The sequence below is a fragment of the Leucoraja erinacea genome, chromosome 2 (genome assembly GCF_028641065.1).
Source record: "Leucoraja erinacea ecotype New England chromosome 2, Leri_hhj_1, whole genome shotgun sequence".
Classification (NCBI taxonomy): Eukaryota; Metazoa; Chordata; class Chondrichthyes; order Rajiformes; family Rajidae; genus Leucoraja; species Leucoraja erinaceus.
Window position 1 is genome coordinate 103,526,983 of NC_073378.1, and position 17,649 is coordinate 103,544,631.

General features: G+C 46.4%; 1 protein-coding gene across 1 annotated transcript in view; it reads left to right on the plus strand.

The window, feature by feature from the left end:
* Positions 1-4,805: 4,805 nt before the first annotated feature.
* The window catches only part of col28a1a (collagen, type XXVIII, alpha 1a), a 130,818-nt gene continuing 117,974 nt past the window's right edge, over positions 4,806-17,649 (plus strand). The window contains exons 1-4 of the mRNA XM_055649902.1: positions 4,806-5,329; positions 5,887-6,048; positions 15,165-15,715; positions 17,503-17,523. Of these exons, the coding sequence (XP_055505877.1) occupies positions 5,904-6,048; positions 15,165-15,715; positions 17,503-17,523 (717 nt within the window). The 5' untranslated portion in view covers positions 4,806-5,329; positions 5,887-5,903. The remainder of the gene's footprint in view (positions 5,330-5,886; positions 6,049-15,164; positions 15,716-17,502; positions 17,524-17,649) is intronic.

Here is a 17,649-nt window from a genome sequence, read left to right on the forward strand (position 1 = left end):
GCTTTGAGCTTCTGTCCTTGCAGCACTCAAGATGGCTGCCTTTAAACGTTGCCTGTGAAGAATCAGACAACTTTCAATTTCTTCTTTGTTTCAATCTATGTTCACACATAGCATTAAAGAATAACTTGTGTCCTTTCAAATATCAATTACATGAGAAACCTGGAGGAATTGTATTCTTTAAAACACATCTTTAGCCAGAGCATATGCAAGTATGTATGGAAGTGGCCATCCAGTTAAGCTACTTTTTGTATCATGAACTCTCAACAAGAGCCTACTGTAATATCACACAGAATGCCATTTAGCCACATTTTCATCAGTCTGTCTTTATGAGTGTTTGGGAATTCTTTCTTTGGGTTGAGTCCAAGATGAATCCGATAATCTAAAAGAGCTATTCAGTTCTCACCAGTTGCAAGATTTCTCCCTTGAGTTCAAAGGGCAATTTATGGAAAACAAATTGCAGTACAGTCTTTTATTGTGAAATCTTGACATTTTCTACAGAGAAAGAGATTCCATTTCTCAAACATGTACAGCCGTCAGCGTCGCAGTTACTCTTTAATGCCAAATTTTAATGAAGCTGTTCAGCGACTGGTCAAAACTAAGGAATTGAGGCATAGATGCTATGAAGTCTTAGGTCATCCACAAATTAACAACAAGCAGGTACATTGCCTTATATTCAAATATTATCAAACCTACTGCAGGCCGACGTCTACCATGCTGAGACCAGGTGCCAGCTCTCAGACACCTCCTCATATCTACCACTTGACCATGACCCCACAGACGAACACCAGGCCACCATCTCCCAGACGGTTACTAATCTATTCATCTCTACGGTAGTTTCCCAGCTCTGTCCTGCCCGCTTTTATCTCCTTCCCAAAATCCACAAATGAGGCTGCTCTGGCAGACCCAATGTTTCTGTAGGCACCTGCTTCACTGAACTCATCTCCAAATACCTTAACTCTACCTTATCTCCCATTATCCAGCCACTTCTGACCTACATCCGAGCCACCTCACATGCCCTTCAACCGTTCAATAATTTTACATTTCTAGGCCCCCATTGCCTCATCTTTACCATAGACATCCAGTCAAGTCACATCAACTTTATTTGTCACATACACATACAAGATGTGCAGTGAAATGAAAGTGGCAATGCCTGCGGATTGTGCAAAAACAACAGAACAGAATAGAACAGAACCAGTATTTACATTTTAGAAAAAAATAAATAAATGACAGAACACAACAATAAATTAGTCCTGGTGAAATAAGAGTTTACAGTCCTAATGGCCTGTGGGAAGAAACTCCGTCTCATCCTCTTTGTTTTCACAGCATGACAGCGGAGGCGCTTGCCTGACCTTAGCAGCTGGAACAGTCCATTGCTGGGGTGGTAGGGGTCCCCCATAATGTTGCTGGCTCTGGATCTGCACCTCCTGGTGTATAGGTCCTGCAGGGGGGTGAGTGTAGTTCCCATAGTGCGTTCGGCCGAACGCACTATTCTCTGCAGAGCCTTCCAGTTCTGGGCAGAGCTGTTCCCAAACCAGATCGAGATGTTGCCGGACAAGATGCTTTCTACAGCCCCAGAGTAGAAGCACTGAAGGATCCTCAGAGAGACTCTGAATTTCCTCCGCTGCCTGAGGTGGTAAAGGCGCTGCCTTGCCTTACTCACCAGTGCGGCAGTGTGTGTTGTCCATATCTGATCCTCTGTGATGTTGACTCCCAGGTATTTAAAGCTGCTCACCCTATCCACAGTAGTCCCATTTATCCCCAGTGGTGTGTACGTCCTCGGATATTGAGCCCTTCTAAAGTCCACAATCAGCTCCTTAGTTTTTGTGACATTCAAGAGGAGGCTGTTGTCCTGACACCAGAGTGCCAGATCAGCCACCTCCTCCCGGTAGGCCTTCTCATTGTTATCGGAGATCAGGCCCACCACCACAGTGTCATCAGCAAACTTGATGATGGAGTTGGCGCTGAATCTGACCACACAGTCATGTGTGTACAGGGAGTACAGTAGGGGGCTGAGGATGCAACCCTGGGGGGATCCTGTGTTCATGGTGAGGGGGTTGTAGGTACGTCTCCCCATCTTGACCACCTGGGATCTGGCGGTGAGAAAGTCTAGGACCCAGGCACACAGGGGGGTGTTCAGTCCTAGTTCCAGCAGCGATATTTAAGAGGGAGTTGGATGTGGCCCTTGTGGCTAAAGGTATCAGGGGGTATGGGAGAAGGCAGGTACAGGATACTGAGTTGGATGGTCAGCCATGATCATATTGAATGGCGGTGCAGGCTCGAAGGGCTGAATGGCCTACTCCTGCACCTATTTTCTATGTTTCTATGTTTCTATGTCTATGTTTCTCAGCAAGTCTGGTGGGAACTATGGTATTGAAAGCTGAACTGAAATCAATGAACAGCATCCTCACATAGCCCCCTTCTGGCTGTCAAGGTGAGAGAGAGTGGTGCGCAGAACCTGGGAGACTGCATCATCCGTGGATCAGTTCGGACAGTATGCAAACTGCAGCAGGTCCACGGTAAGAGGGAGAAAGGTGCAGATGTGGTTTTGATCAGCCTCTCGAAGCATTTCATGACCACCGAGGTGAGGGCCACCGGTCGGTAGTCATGCAAGCAAGCTGGAGAGGCAGTCTTTGGCACTGGTACTCTTTACACCTCCATTCCCCACCAGGAAGGTCTTAAGGCTCTCCAGATATTCCTTGAACAGAAACCCAATCGGTTTCCTTTTATTTACGCCCCCTTGTGGAATTTTTCCGATCACTCAACAATTTCTCTTTTGAATCCTCCCACTTCAAGTTAAAGGTGTATCCATGGGCACTCACATGGGCCCTAACTATGCCTGCCTTTTTTTCATTACACCAAACAGTCCTTGTTCCAAATGTACACTGGTATTATCCCGGAAATCTTTCTCTGCTACATAGATAACTGCTTTGGAGCTGTCTCCTGCACCCATGCAGAAACTCGGTGATTTCATTAACTTTACCATTAACTTCTACTCTCACCTCAATTTCACTTGGATATTCTCTGACACCTCTCTCCCCTTGATCTCTTTCTTTCCATCACATGGGAGAGACTATCAACTGTCGACTACTTCCCACAGTCTGGACTCCCACAGTCTGGACTAAACCCCCTCTCATCCTGCCTCTTGCAAAGATGCCATCCCTTCTCTTAATTTCTCTGTCTCTGCCTCATCTGCTCCCAAGATGAAACGTTCTATTTCAGGACATCCAAGCTATCCTCTTTTTTTAATTAAATGTAATTTGCCCCCTTCTTTTAGATAGATCCCTCACCCACATCTGCTCTGTGTCCTGTAGATCTGCTCTTGCTCTCCCTCCCCCCAGACATAACAAGGATTATCCCCCCAACCCTTAACTTTCACCCCACCAGCCTCGCATCAAAATATAATTATCTGACATTTCTTCCACATTCAACATAATCTCACCACCAATCCCATCCTCCCATCCTCACCCCTTTCTAGTTACTGCAGAGATGGTTTCCTCTGCAACTCTTTGGTTCACTCATCCCTTCCCACCCAAACCCTTATCTCTCCCTACATACTTGACTTTGCAACAGCAGGAGATGTAACACCAGATGTAATATCGCCTCCCTCATATCAATCTGTTCTAGATGAAACAAAGGTTCAAGTACACCTCATCTAATGTATTTGGTGCTCCTGATCTGGCTTCCTTTACATCAGCAAGACCAAGTGTGGACCAGGCAACCAATTTGTTGAACATTTGCACTCGATCTGCCAAGGCCTTCAGAATCTCCAAATTGCTGACCATTTTAACTCCCCTTTTCATTCCTATATTGGTCTTTCTGCCCTCGGCCAGCTCCATTGCCAGTGAGGTTACATGCAAAATATAGGAACAGCATCTCATATTCTGCATGGGTAGCTTAAAACTAATGGTATGAAGATTGAATTATCCAATATTGGGTAACAAACCTACAAACACCCACACTTTTGCACCCCACACCCCATTTTCCCCCTTCACTATGTTGATATGGAACACTCCAATACCTTGAGTCCCACCTTGCATAAAGGAAAATGTTTTTGGGGGGTTAATCATTCCTGTGGCATTGTGCTGGACCCACTCATGTGGAGATGTTTGCTGCCGATTCCACTATGTTCAATTCCATTTGGAATTCAAAGCAAGACCTGAGAGCCATGGCACTTTGTGAGTTGACATGGTAAAAGTGTAAGGCAACTACAACCTCCAAAACGGCCCAACCAGCTACCTCTGACATTCAACGGGATTACTGTTGTAGAATCCCCCCACCAACACTAACCAGCATTCAACTTGACATGAATATTTTGGGAACAAAATCCTGCTGGATATCTTGCAGTGAGCAATTCACCTTCTGAACCCAAAACATTTCCACTATCTACCAGTCAGGAAAGTATGAATACTTGCCATGTAACTGATTAGGTGGAGCTCTAGCAATGCCTAATAAGCAGGTACTATCCAAGGCATAGCATCCACTTTAATGGTATTGCTAAACAATTATTCCCCATTTGTTCCCCGAAATGTCCCCCATCCCTTCTATCCAGCGATGCTGCCTGTCCCGCTGAGTTACCCCAGAAATGTTGTATCTATCTTCGGTGTAAACCAGCATTGCAGTTCCTTCCTACACAAATCAAAACATGTCAGGAAATGCGAATTAAAAGAAAGATAATAAATAATTGCAGAATCCTGTAATCTGAAATACAGATAGAAAAAGCCTTGCAAAGAAAAACGTTAGTTTCATGTCAAAGGGTCTGATTCTGATGAAAGGTTTTCAAACTGAAACGTTAACTCGTTCCACAGAGATTTTGCTGAGTTGTTCCAGCATTAAAAAAAAGATGTAATTTCAAGTATCTGTGTTTTATTAATGCCTAAGATCCCAATTCTAAAATGTAATGAGTTCGCGTTACTTCCAGTGGAATCAGTTGTTCTGGGAATGCGAAAAGAAGCCAAACGGCGTACTATGCTATTTCAAACAAATTGCTTAGAATGTTTCATTCCATGGATATAAATACATTTACTCAACATTTCCGTGCCCTGCGCGTTTTAAACCAAAACGACATTCTGACATTTTTTTTGTATTTGCTGAATATAGATAATTAAATACAAAATGGACAGACATTAATTCAATACAAACTGATGCCTGTTAACTTGACAAGCTTTGAAGACATTTCCCTCCCACCACCTTGCGGCCACTAGTAATATACATAACAAGATTCAATTCACCACAAACGCTTCGGGCGGGTTAGTTCTCACAATTGTCGAATGCTCCGGGATGGAGTTTTGCGCCTAAGGGAGCTCCAACTTCTCTCCCGATTTCAGACTGAGTAAGATTCGGACTGAACTTTGTTTCATTTACATTATTAGTATATCCTTTCGTGTAAACTTTGTTGGTTCATTTTCTTGAGAGAAGATGTATATTTTAACTTTAAACGTCCTTATATAATTTGTTATTCAGGGAAGAAAACAGCGAATTAATTGCTAATTTAAGTTTCATATGTTATTTTTCTTTAGTAGACACAGAATTGTGTATAACTTGTTTACAAGACCGTCTTTTAAAGCCTAGTAATATTTGGAGAATGGCAATGCCAATCGATCAATGGAACATATTAATTGTGCTTGTAGATACGAGGGTCTGCAATTGCTGGTTTCAAAAAAAGGGCTCAACGTGTCGGAATAACTCATCAGGTCAGGTAGCGAAACGTCACCCATCCATGTTCTCCAGAGATGCTGCCTGACCCACTGATTCACTCCAGCACTTTGTGTCTTTTTTTTGTAATCCAGCATCTGCAGTTCCTATTGGGGAAGGGTCCCGAACCCGAAACGTCACCTATCCATGTAATTGTGTCTAATCCATTTTATTACTTTTTTTTCATGGGCATAGGTGCCGAGGCTGAGAATATGGCAACTAAATTGACGAGAATGATTGCTTTTCTTCTTGTGTTTGTGTCTTTGGCACCAACTGAAATTGGCAGCCGTAACGTCGGGAGAAAGAAGGGGAGAAAACTACCCGCGTCAATTGTCCAACAACTCGACCAAGCACCAGGTACTGTAACATTGCCCACATTTACACATCTATTCGCTTGACTATTATTATCTTTCTTTTCTAAAGCGAAGATGTGATTGGAGATAGTCTCACTGGGCAGCGGTGTAGCATAGATTTGTTTTAGAACAGTGATGTAACCGCATTTCACAACTCACTTCATCAGTAGTGATGAATATTGTGATCTTCTAGGTACCCGAGAGGCGTCCAGGTACAAATGATTCCTCTCATGCAAATAACGTTTCGTAATTCAACGAAATGTACCAGTTTAAAATGAAAAATCTAATTGAATGTGTGGATAGTTTGCACATATGTTAAACTAATCCTACATTAAAAAAAAAAGTTATCACATGAATCGACATGGACTGTGTCCGCCATAGAAGCAAAAACGTTTGAAAAGGCTACACGAAATACGAGACTTTGTGAACATGGAATGGAAAGTTCTACTCCAGTTTCCGTTCAAAGATATTCCCTAAAATATAATAATAATAATTTAACAATGCATAAAATGAGTCAAGAGTAAAACTAAGAACTGCACATGTTGGTTTAACCAAAGATACACACAAAGCGCTGGAGTAACTCAGTGGGTGAGGCATCATCTCTGGAGCCAAACGAGAGGTGGTCGGGACCCTTCACGTCACCTATCCGTTCTCTCCAGGGATGTTGCCTGACTCGCTGAGGTACTCCAGCACGTTGTGTCTATCAAGGGTCAAGAGGGTTTAATTGTCATATGAATTGCAACAGAACAACGAAATTCTTAATTGCAGCAGCATAGCAGGGATGTAAACACAATACTCTTTGATAACATATTAAACAAAAAAAAAAATCAATAATTTAATAACCCCAATACTAATGCAAAAAGCCCAAAGTCCTTTGTGTATGGTTTATAGTTCAGTTTGTGTTTTGTAGTGTTCAGGAGCACAGTTTGTTGGGAAGAAGCTGTTTTTCATCCCGGGGTCGTGGTTTCCAGACTCCCATACCTTCTTCACATGCTAGGAGTGAAATGAGAGTGTGGCCAGGCTAACGTGGCTATTTGATGACTGGCTGCCTTTTTGAAGCAGCACTTCCTAAAGATGTAATCTCCTTTGTTCCTGGGCATTCGATTTGCCAAACCTGGCCATGATGCAACCAGTCAATATGCTCTCTGCTGTACACCTGTATACGTTCACGAGGATATTCATCTATACACCAAATCACCTAAATCTGTGAGGAGGATGCTAGGAGGCTGCAAGGTGACTTGGATAGGCTGGGTGAGTGGGCAAATGCATGGCAGATGCAGTATAATGTGGATATATGTGAGGTTATCCACTTTGGTGGCAAAAACAAGAAAGCAGACTATTATCTAAATGGTGGCCGATTAGGAAAAGGGGAGATGCAACAAGACCTGGGTGTCATGGTACACCAGTCATTGAAAGTAGGCATGCAGGTGCAGCAGGCAGTGAAGAAAGAGAATGGTATGTTAGCATTCAAAGCATAAGGATTTGAGTATAGGAGCAGGGAGGTTCTACTGCAATTGTACAGGGTATTGGTGAGACCCCACCTGGAGTATTGTGCACAGTTTTGGTCTCCAAATCTGAGGAAAGACAATCTTGCCATAGAGGAAGTACAGAGAAGGTTCACCAGACTGATTCCTGGGATGTCAGGACTTTCATATGAAGAAAGACTGGACAGATTCGGCTTCTACTTGCTAGAATTTAGAAGATTGAGGGGGGATCTTATAGAAACTAACAAAATTCTTAAAGGGTTGGACAGGCTAGATGCAGGAAGATTGTTCCCGATGTTGGGGAAGTCCAGGACAAGGGGTCACAGTTTAAGGATAAAGGGGAAATCTTTTAGGACCGAGATGAGAAAAACAATTTTCACACAGAGAGTGGTAAATCTCTGGAACTCTCTGCCACAGAAAGTAGTTGAGGCCAGTTCATTGGCTACAGTGGCTTGCAAAAGTTTTCATACCCCTTGAACTTTTCCATATTTTGTCACGTTACAACCACAAACGTAAATGTATTTTATTGGGATTTTATGTGATAGACCAACACAAAGTGGCACATAATTGTGAAGTGGAACGAAAATGATACATGGTTTTCAAATTTTTTTATAAATAAAAAACTGAAAAGTGTGGCGTGCAAAAGTATTCAGCCCCCTTTACTCTGATACCCCTAAATAAAATCCAGTGCAACCAATTGCCTTCAGAAGTCACCTAATTAGTAAATAGAGTCCACTTGTGTGTAATCTAATCTCAGTATAAATACAGCTGTTCTGTGAAGGCCTCAGAGGTTTGTTAGGGAACATTAGTGAACAAACAGTATCATGAAGCCCAAGGAACACACCAGACAGGTCAGGGATAAAGTTGTGGAGAAGTTTGAAGCAGGGTTAGATTATAAAAAAATATCCCAAGCTTTGAACATCTCACGGAGCACTGTTCAATCCATCATCTGAAAATGGAAAGGGTATAGCACAACTACAAACCTACCAAGACATGGCCGTCCACCTAAACTGACAGGCCGGGCAAGGAGAGCATTGATCAGAGAAGCAGCCAAGTAAATGGAGGAGCTGCAGAGATCCACAGCTCAGGTGGGAGAATCTGTCCACAGGACAACTATTAGTCGTGCAATCCACAAATCAGGCCTTTATGGAAGAGTGGCAAGAAGAAAGCCATTGTTGAAAAAAAGCCATAAGAAGTCCCGTTTGCAGTTTGCCACAAGCCATGTGGGGGACACAGCAAACATGTGGAGGAAGGTGCTCTGGTCAGATGAGACCAAAATTGAAGTTTTTGGCCTAAATGCAAAACGCTATGTGTGGCGGAAAACTAACACTGCACATCACCCTGAACACACCATCCCCACTGTGAAACATGGTGGTGGCAGCATCATGCTGTGGGGATGCTTTTCTTCAGCAGGGACAGGGAAGCTAGTCAGAGTTGATGGGAAGATGGATGGAGCCAAATACAGGGCAATCTTGGAAGAAAACCTGTTAGAGTCTGCAAAAGACTTGAGACTGGGGCGGAGGTTCACCTTCCAGCAGGACAACGACCCTAAACATACAGCCAGAGCTACAATGGAATGGTTTAGATCAAAGCATATTCATGTGTTAGAATGGCCCAGTCAAAGTCCAGACCTAAATCCAATTGAGAATCTCTGGCAAGACTTGAAAATTGCTGTTCACAGACGTTCTCCATCCAATCTGACTGAGCTTGAGCTATTTTGCAAAGAAGAATGGGCAAAAATTTCAGTCTCTAGATGTGCAAAGCTGGTAGAGACATACCCCAAAAGACTTGCAGCTGTAATTGCAGCGAAAGGTGGTTCTACAAAGTATTGACTCAGGGGGGCTGAATATTTTTGCACGCCACACTTTTCAGTTTTTTATTTGTAAAAAAATTTGAGAACCATGTAACATTTTCCTTCCACTTCACGATTATGCACCACTTTGTGTTGGTCTATCACATAAAATCCCAAAAAAATACATTTACGTTTGTGGTTGTAACGTGACAAAATGTGGAAAAGTTCAAGGGGTATGAATACTTTTGCAAGCCACTGTAGCCAATGAACTGGCCTCAACTACCTTCTGTGGCAGAGAGTTCCAGAGATTTACCACTCTCTGTGTGAAAATTGTTTTTCTCATCTCGGTCCTAAAAGATTTCCACTTTATCTGAGGTTTATCTGAACCTTCTCTGTACTCCCTCTATGGCAAGAATGTCTTTCCTCAGATTAGCAGACCAAAACTGTACACAATACTCCAGGTGTGGTCTCACCAAGACCCTGTACAACTGCAATAGAACCTCCCTGCTCCTATACTCAAATCCTTTTGCTATGAATGCTAACATACCATTCGCTTTCTTCACTACCTGCTGCACCTGCATGCCTTCTTTCAATGACTGGTGTACCACGACACCCAGGTCTCGTTGCATCTCCCCTTTTCCTAATCGGCCACCATTCAGATAATAATCTACTTTCCTGTTCTTGCACCAAAGTGGATAACCTCACATTTATCCACATTATACTGCATCTGACATGCATTTGCCCACTCACCCAACCTATCCAAGTCACCTTGCAGCCTCCTAGCATCCTCCTCACAGCTAACACTGCCCCCCAGCTTTGTGTCATCTGCACTGCACTTGAATTTGGTTGTCTTGCACCCTGCTTGAAGTGGTATGAAACTGCACTTGAATTTGGTGGCCCTGCACCCTGCTTGAAATGGCATGAAACGGCACTTGAGTTTGGTGGCCCTGCACCCTGCTTGAAGTGGTAAGAAACTGCACTTGAATTTGGTGGCCTTGCACCCTGCTTGAAATGGAATTTCAAGGAATAGCCGTGAGTCAACTGCCAGCCCACCAGTCGTGAGTGAGCTGCCAGCACATCAGGCTTGAGTGACTGAGCTGCCAACCCAAGAATCCATTTGGCCAACAATGTCCATACTAGCCCTCTGGAAATGAGTCCCTTCAGCCCACAACACCCATACTAGTGCTCCAGAAAGCCCCCCCACCCTCCCCCCTCCCAATGGTCACCAATATTGTAATTGGTGTAGAGGTGGAATATTGTGTTGGGGAACCAGCCCTTCCCTGTGAACATGGGACCCAACGGGTACCACTTAGTCCAGTAACTTATAAAACTCTGATCTTGGGTGTGGGTGTGTGTGTGTGTGTGTGTGTGTGTGTGTGTGTGTGTGTGTGTGTGTGTGTGTGTGTGTGTGTCTTTTCACTCATGTGATTCACATCTCCTCGAAAACCCGATGCAGTAACGGACATTTTTACATATTCCGGTTGAGATTTACCTCATGATTTCAAAAATCCCCTCATCTGAACTTCATTATTTCCTATGTTTTTTACTAAAATTGTTCACCAATTTGACATATTTTTGAAATTTATCTACTGAAGCGAGCTGATGATGTCACAATGCCTTTGCTCCTGGCGGCAAGCTGCGCAGAGTTTTGAACCCGTAGCCACGAACTGCAAGTTATGTGGCCCAGCCGCCGCCGCCCCCCCCCCCCCCCCCCCGGGTCTGGATCGAAGCCAATCACGGGTTACGTTACCCCCCCTCTCCTTCCCCCCTCACAGTAATTTTGTCGCCACCCAACTCACAGTCCTGAGGGGGAGAGGGGAGGGGGGAAGTGGTGGATGGGGAGAGTGACAGGGAAGGGGGAGAGGGAGGAGTGAGGGGAGAGAGAAGGGGGAGAGAGAGAGAGAGGGGAGAGAGAGAGAAGAGAGAGAGAGCGGGGAGAGGGGAGGGAGAGAGAGAGAGAGGAATGAGAGGGACGGAGAGAGAGGAACTGGGAGACTCCAGGAGAGAGATTGAGGGAGAGAGAGCCCCCGAGGAGAGGAGGAGCGAGAGAAGGGGAGAGGTGGAGGAGAAGAGGCAAGGGAGAAGGTTTCTGAGAGAAGGAAGGGAAGAGAGGGACATGGGGACCCTTGAAGAGAAGAGGAGGGGAGGGGGAATGAAGAGGAGAGAGGGGAGGCAGGAGGGAAAAGAGAGAGGGAGGGAGAGGGGAAAAGGGGAAGGGAGGGGGGAGAGGAGAGGAGAGGGGGGAGGGGAGAGAGGAAGAGAGGGAGGGAGAGAAGGAGGATGGAGGAGAAGAGAAAGGGGAGGGAGGGGGATGAAACAGGAGGAGGGGAGAGGAGAAGGGAAAGAGAAGGGAAGGAGGGGAGGGGGGGGGAGAGGGGGGAGGAGGGAGGGGAGGAGGGGGAAGAGGAGAGGAGGGGAGAAGAGGAAGAGAGAGAGGGGAAGGGGGGGGAGAGAGAAGGGAGGAGAGAGGGGGAGGTGAGGGAATAAGAGGAGGGAGGAGAAGAGAGGAGGGGAGGGAGGGAGAGTGGAGGAGAGAACGGAGGGGGAAGAAGGGGGGGGAGGAGGAGAAGAGGAAGGAGAAGAAAGAGGGGGGAGAGGAGAGGAGGGGAGAGGGAGAGGGAGGAGGGGGAGAATGAGAGAAAAGAGAGGAGGGGGAGGAGAGGAGGGGGTGGAGGGAGAGGAAGGGGAGAGAGAGAAATGAGGGCAGGGATGTGGGAAAGAGAGAGAGGGGAGATAAGAGAAAGGGGAAAAGGAGAGGAGAGGGAGGGGAGGGAGAAGAGGGAGGGAGAGAGAGAAGGAGAGGGAGGGGAGAGGGGGGGGAGCTGGAGAGAGGGGAGGAGGAGGAGGAGGAGGGGAGGGAGAGGGGGAGAGGGGAAGGAGGGGAGAGAAAGAGGGAGGGAGGGGAGGGAGGGGGAGAGGGGGAGGAGGGAGGGGAGGGGGGGAGAGAAGGAGGAGGAGGGGGGGGGGAGAGGGAGAGAGAGGAGGAGGAGGAGGGGAGAGGAGAGGAGGGGGAGGGAAGGAAAAAGAGAGGAGAGGGGAGATGAGGAGGAGAGGGGAGGGGAGGAGAGGAGGGGGGAGAGAGAGAGAGAGGAGAAGAGGAGGAGGAGGAGGAGGGGAAGGAGAGGAGAGGAGGGAGAGGAGGGGAGAGAGAGGGGAGAGGAGGGGGGAGAGGAGAGGGCGAGAGGTGAGAGTGGGAGGAGGAGAGGGGGGAAGGGGAGAGAGGGGAGGAGAGAGGGAAGGAGAAGAAGGAGGGAAGAGAGGAGAGGGAGAAGGAGAGAGAGAGAGGGAGGAGGAGAGGGGGAGGAGGAGAGAGAAGAGGGAGAGGAGAGGAGGGGGAGAGGGAGAGGAGGGAAGAGGAGGGGGGAGATGAAGAGGAAGAAAAGAGGAGGAGGGAGGAGAGAGGGAGGAGGGGAGGGAGGGAGGAGGGAAGAGAGGGGGGAGGGAGAGAGGGAGAATAGAGGAGATAGGGAGGAGGAGGGGGAGAGGGAGGAGAGAGAAGGGAGAGGGGGAGGGAGGAGAGAAGAAGGGAGGGAGGGGAGGAGAGAGGAAGGGAGAGGAGGTGGAGAGGGGGGGAGGAGGAGAGGGGAAGAGGAGGGAAGGGGGGAGAAGGCTGGGAGAGGAGAGGGGGAGGAGGAGGGGGAGGGAGGGGAGAGAGGAGAAGAGAGGGATAGAGGGGGGAGAGAGAGAGAGGAGAGGAGGAGAGGGGGGGAGGGGAGGAGAGGGAGAGGGAGAGGGGGAGGAGAGAGAGAGGAGGGGGGTGGGAGAGGGAGGGGAGAGAGGAGAGGATGGAGGAGAGAGGAGGAGGGAGAGGGGAAAGGGGAGAGGAGAGGAGAGAGGGAGGGAAGGAAAGAGGGGAGGGAGGAGGGAGGAGTAGAGAGGAGGAGGGAGAGGAGAGGAGAGAGGGAGAAAGGGGGAGAGGGGAGGGGAGGAGGAGAGGGAGGGGGAGGGGGAGGAGAGGAGGGAGGGGAGGAGGGGAGAGGAGAGGGGGAGAGGAGAAGAGAGGGGAGGAGAGAGGAGGGAGGGGAGGGGGGAGGAGAGGGGGGGGAGAGGGGAGGAGGGAGAGGAGAGAGAGAGGAGGGGAGAGGGGGAAGGAGAGAGGAGGGAGGGAGAGAGAGGAGGTGGGAGGAGGAGAGGAGAGGAGGGGAGGGGGGGAGGAGGTAGGAGAGGAGGTGGGAGTGGGAGAGAGGAGGAGGGAGGGAGAGAGAGGAGAAAGAGGGAGGACGAGGGAGGAGGAGGGAGGGCGAGGAGAGGGGGAGGGAGGGAGGGAGGAGAGGGGGGGAGGGAGGGGGAGGAGGGGGGGGAGAGGGGAGAGGGAGAGAGGGAGAGGAGGAGAGAGAGAGGGGGAGAGAGGAGGAAAGGGGGGGAGAGAGAGGTGGAGAGGTGAGGAAAGGGGGAGAGAGAGAGGAGGGGGAGAGAGGGGAGGGAGAGGGGAGGGAGAGGGGAGAGGAGGGAGAGGGAGGGGGAGAGGAGGGGAGGGGGAGAGAGGAGAGGGGGGAGAGAGGAACGGAGAGGGAGAGGGGGAGTGGAAGGGAAGAGAGGGGAGGAGAAGGGGGGAGAGAAAGGGGAGGGGAGAGGGGAGGGGGGGAGGGAGGGGAAGGGGGAGAGGGGGGGGAGAGAGGGGAGGGGAGAGGGGGGAGAGAGGGAGGAGAGGAGGGGAGGGGGAGGAGGGAGGGGAGGGGGAGGAGGAGGAGAGGAAAGGGAGAGGAGGAAAGGGAGGGGAGGAGAGAGGGGAGAGGGAGGGGGGAGGGGAGGAGAGAGAAGAGGGGGGGAGGGAGAGGGGAGGAGGGGAGGGGGAGGGAGGAGAGAGGGGAGGAGGGGAAGAGTGTGGAGGGAGGGGGGAAGGAAGAGTGGGAGAGGGGGAGGGAGAGAGGGGAGAGAGGGAAGATGGGGGGGTGATGGGGGAGGGGGGTGGAGGGAGGGAGGGAGAGGGGGATGGAGGGGGGACTAGAGAGGGATTGGGGGACGTGATCACGTGCTTCAAACAAGGCTGGGGGGGGGGGGCGGGGGCTGGGGCTGAGGCATATGTAAATGAGATCCATTCCGATTGGACATCTGTGAGGGATGGCATTATGACATCACACAATGGAACGTGCTGTGACATCAGGCGGGGGGGGAGGGGCGGGGCTGGGGCTGGAGCAAAGGCATATTAAATGAATGCATTCCGATTGGACATATATGAGCATTGGGCATTGTGACATCACACAATGGAACGTTCACCAACATTCTATTGGTGAGAGCTGGTTGATTTTTTTTTAACATTTTGAAATTTGGGGGTGGGGGGGAAGGATTTTATTAAAAATGTGTACATAACAATGACAAAATTTAATGAAGAGTGGATTTGCGAATGTAAAAGTGAAATCTCTACCGAAATGGAAAAAATCTCTGAGTTTCTGCGTGTGGTTTTGGCGGACCAAGGAATCAAAGGCCAAAATTATAATCATAAAATCTAATCTGAAAATGGAATCTGACACACACACACACACACACACACACACACACACACACACACACACACACACACACACACACACACACACACAATATATAGATAGATAGATATATGATATGATAAGATGTTCTATAGCTTCTATTCTAGTATTCTATAGCTGCAGTCTTTATACCTATGATGTCACATTTGTTAAATAATTGGGTCAGACAAATCTTCAGATTCTGTGATTGAGTTTCATAGGATGAAAATAGTTTTAATTTTTTGAGAAAATGGGACAACAGGAGTGCTTTGATAATTGCATATTCTGAAAAAAAAAAATTTTTTTCTCTTTCATTCTTAACTATAATACATAGCAACCACAAAATGCACTCATGAGATAACATTTTTGTTTTCAGATGCCGCCTGCATTGTAGAAGTTGCTTTCATTTTGGATAGCTCTGAAAGTACCAAAGATACTTTATTTGACCAAGAGAAGCAATTTGTAATTGAATTCACTGAAAGGGCTTTGCTGTCTGAGCAGTCAAAAAAATTGAATCTGTTTTGGAGAATGGCTGTTTTACAGTACAGTAGTTCAGTCAAGATGGACCACACCTTCCGAGACTGGCAAGGATTCGATCAATTCAAGAATCGTGTACAATCCATGGATCACATTGGCCATGGCACCTACACTTCATATGCTATAGGCAATGCCACTCAGCTCTTCCAGGCTGAGGCAAGACAGAACAGTGTAAAAATTGTCATATTAATGACAGATGGAGTAGATCATCCCCGCAATCCAAACCTTCAAAATGTGGCAACTCATGCAAAAGAATATGGAATATTCTTGTTTTGTCTTGGGCCTCCACATATATCTTCTGACCTGTCAGCTGTGGCAAGTCTTCCGTCATCACAATTTGTTCATAGCTTAAGAGATACCAACCTTACCAGGAATTTACTCCATGAAGTGGTAAGTTGAATGCTACTCAGAATTATTTATCCTTCAGTTTGGAATTGAATTGTAAGAATTCATTTGCTTGCATCTTCATATCAGTATCCATCAACACTTAAAAATTAAAATATTATGGAGAAAATGTAGTAAATATGTAAGCATGTAAAACAAAAGGCAGATTAACATTGCAGATGAGTAACTAGCAACCAAGGATGAATATTTATACCTTTACCTGTCTCAATGTGAAGATGTTTTGAAGGGTGTGTATATGTACCCCATGTTCTTTTCTCAGTGTGATAGCAAATTTGTGAATTGTGGTGCTAACTTTCCTTTACTTTTTTAAGTATTGTTTGCCTTGCTGGATGTTTACACTTTTATTTGTTTTGCTGCATTTAACTTTTCATCCATTGCTCATTTAAGTTGATTCTCAATTTTATGTCCCATATTTGTACCAATAATGCTGTTTGCAATAATGCTTTGCATGTAGGGCATGACTTCTTAATTCCTTTTATTTTAACACAGTTCATCCGACACTCAGAAGACTAGATGCCCACACTAATAAGTTAGTTATCCTTCTTTTCATGCAGTTGATACGGAGCTGGTTTTCTATGCAAATATTATTTTACATAACTGTTTTGTCGCTTGCTTGGATTACTTGTCCTCTTTTAATGTAACCTATTGGTTTTATTCATGGCATAATTTAAAGACACATTCCTACCATTTGCAGAACATTAGACAAATTTGATTACAAATATAAAACTGGCATGTGTTATCTATATTACTAAAAGTCTGTTCTTGACCGGTTTTGGCCATCTGTGCTGCAATTTCCGAGAGAACGCCGCCACCTACGGCCGTCATTTTTGGCCACTTTGCTCAGAGCCCCCCTCCGCCGCATGTGTGCCGAGGATCTTTCCCGTTGATTAAAAATGACAGAGATATTAATGTTTTTACAAAATTCCCCATTCTCGATGCTGCCCCCGCTGGCGGCAGGGGGGAGGGACTATAAAACCAGGAAGTGGTGTGCCACACAGTCTCTTCAAGATGGAGGAAGGCAGAGGGTCACGTTTCTCTGAGCTGTGAATAACACTGAACACATGTCTACTCAAATGTAAGTGCCCTTAGTGGTTCTAAAATGCTTGCAGAATATGTCTATTGGTTCTAAAGCTTGAAAAAAAGTGTCTATTGGTTCTAAAGCTTCCAAAAATGTCTATTGGTTCTAAAGCTTGCAAAAAGTGTCTCTATTGGTTCTAAAGCTTGCAAGAAATGTCTATTGGTTCTAAAGCTTTGCCAAAAAATGTCTCTATTGGTTCTAAAGCTTGCAAAAAAATGTCTATTGGTTCTAAAGCTTGCAAAAAATGTCTATTGGTTCTAAAGCTTGCAAAAAATGTCTCTATTGGTTCTAAAGCTTGCAAAAAATGTCTATTGGTTCGAAAGCTTGCAAAAAAGTGTCTATTGGTTCTAAAGCTTGCAAAAAATGTCTATTGGTTCTAAAGCTTGGAAAAAGTGTCTCTATTGGTTCTAAAGCTTGCAAAAAATGTCTATTGGTTCTAAAATGGTTCATACTAGCACTCCAGAAAGTGCCCCCCCCCCCCCCCAACTGGCCACCAACATTAGAATTGGTGGAGAGGTGGAAATATTGCGTTGGATGACCAGCCCTCCTGTGTGATGCTGGGACCCAATGGGTCCCATTTAGTCTAGTGTAATTTAAAGCTATGAAAAGATCTGAATCTTTAGCAATTAAAACTTAAGTAAAATACTGTGCATACAGCAAACAATGAAATATTTTGTTTTCTTTTTTACTTTAGCTGAAAGTTACCAAAGAGTCGGTAAGTTTTTTTAAATCTGTTTTACCATTGTGCTGTATACAGTATAGGTGCATGAATATACTCATTAAATGGTTTTTCAAATGCTAATGCTTTAAATCATGAATTAAGATACCAAAGATACATGTA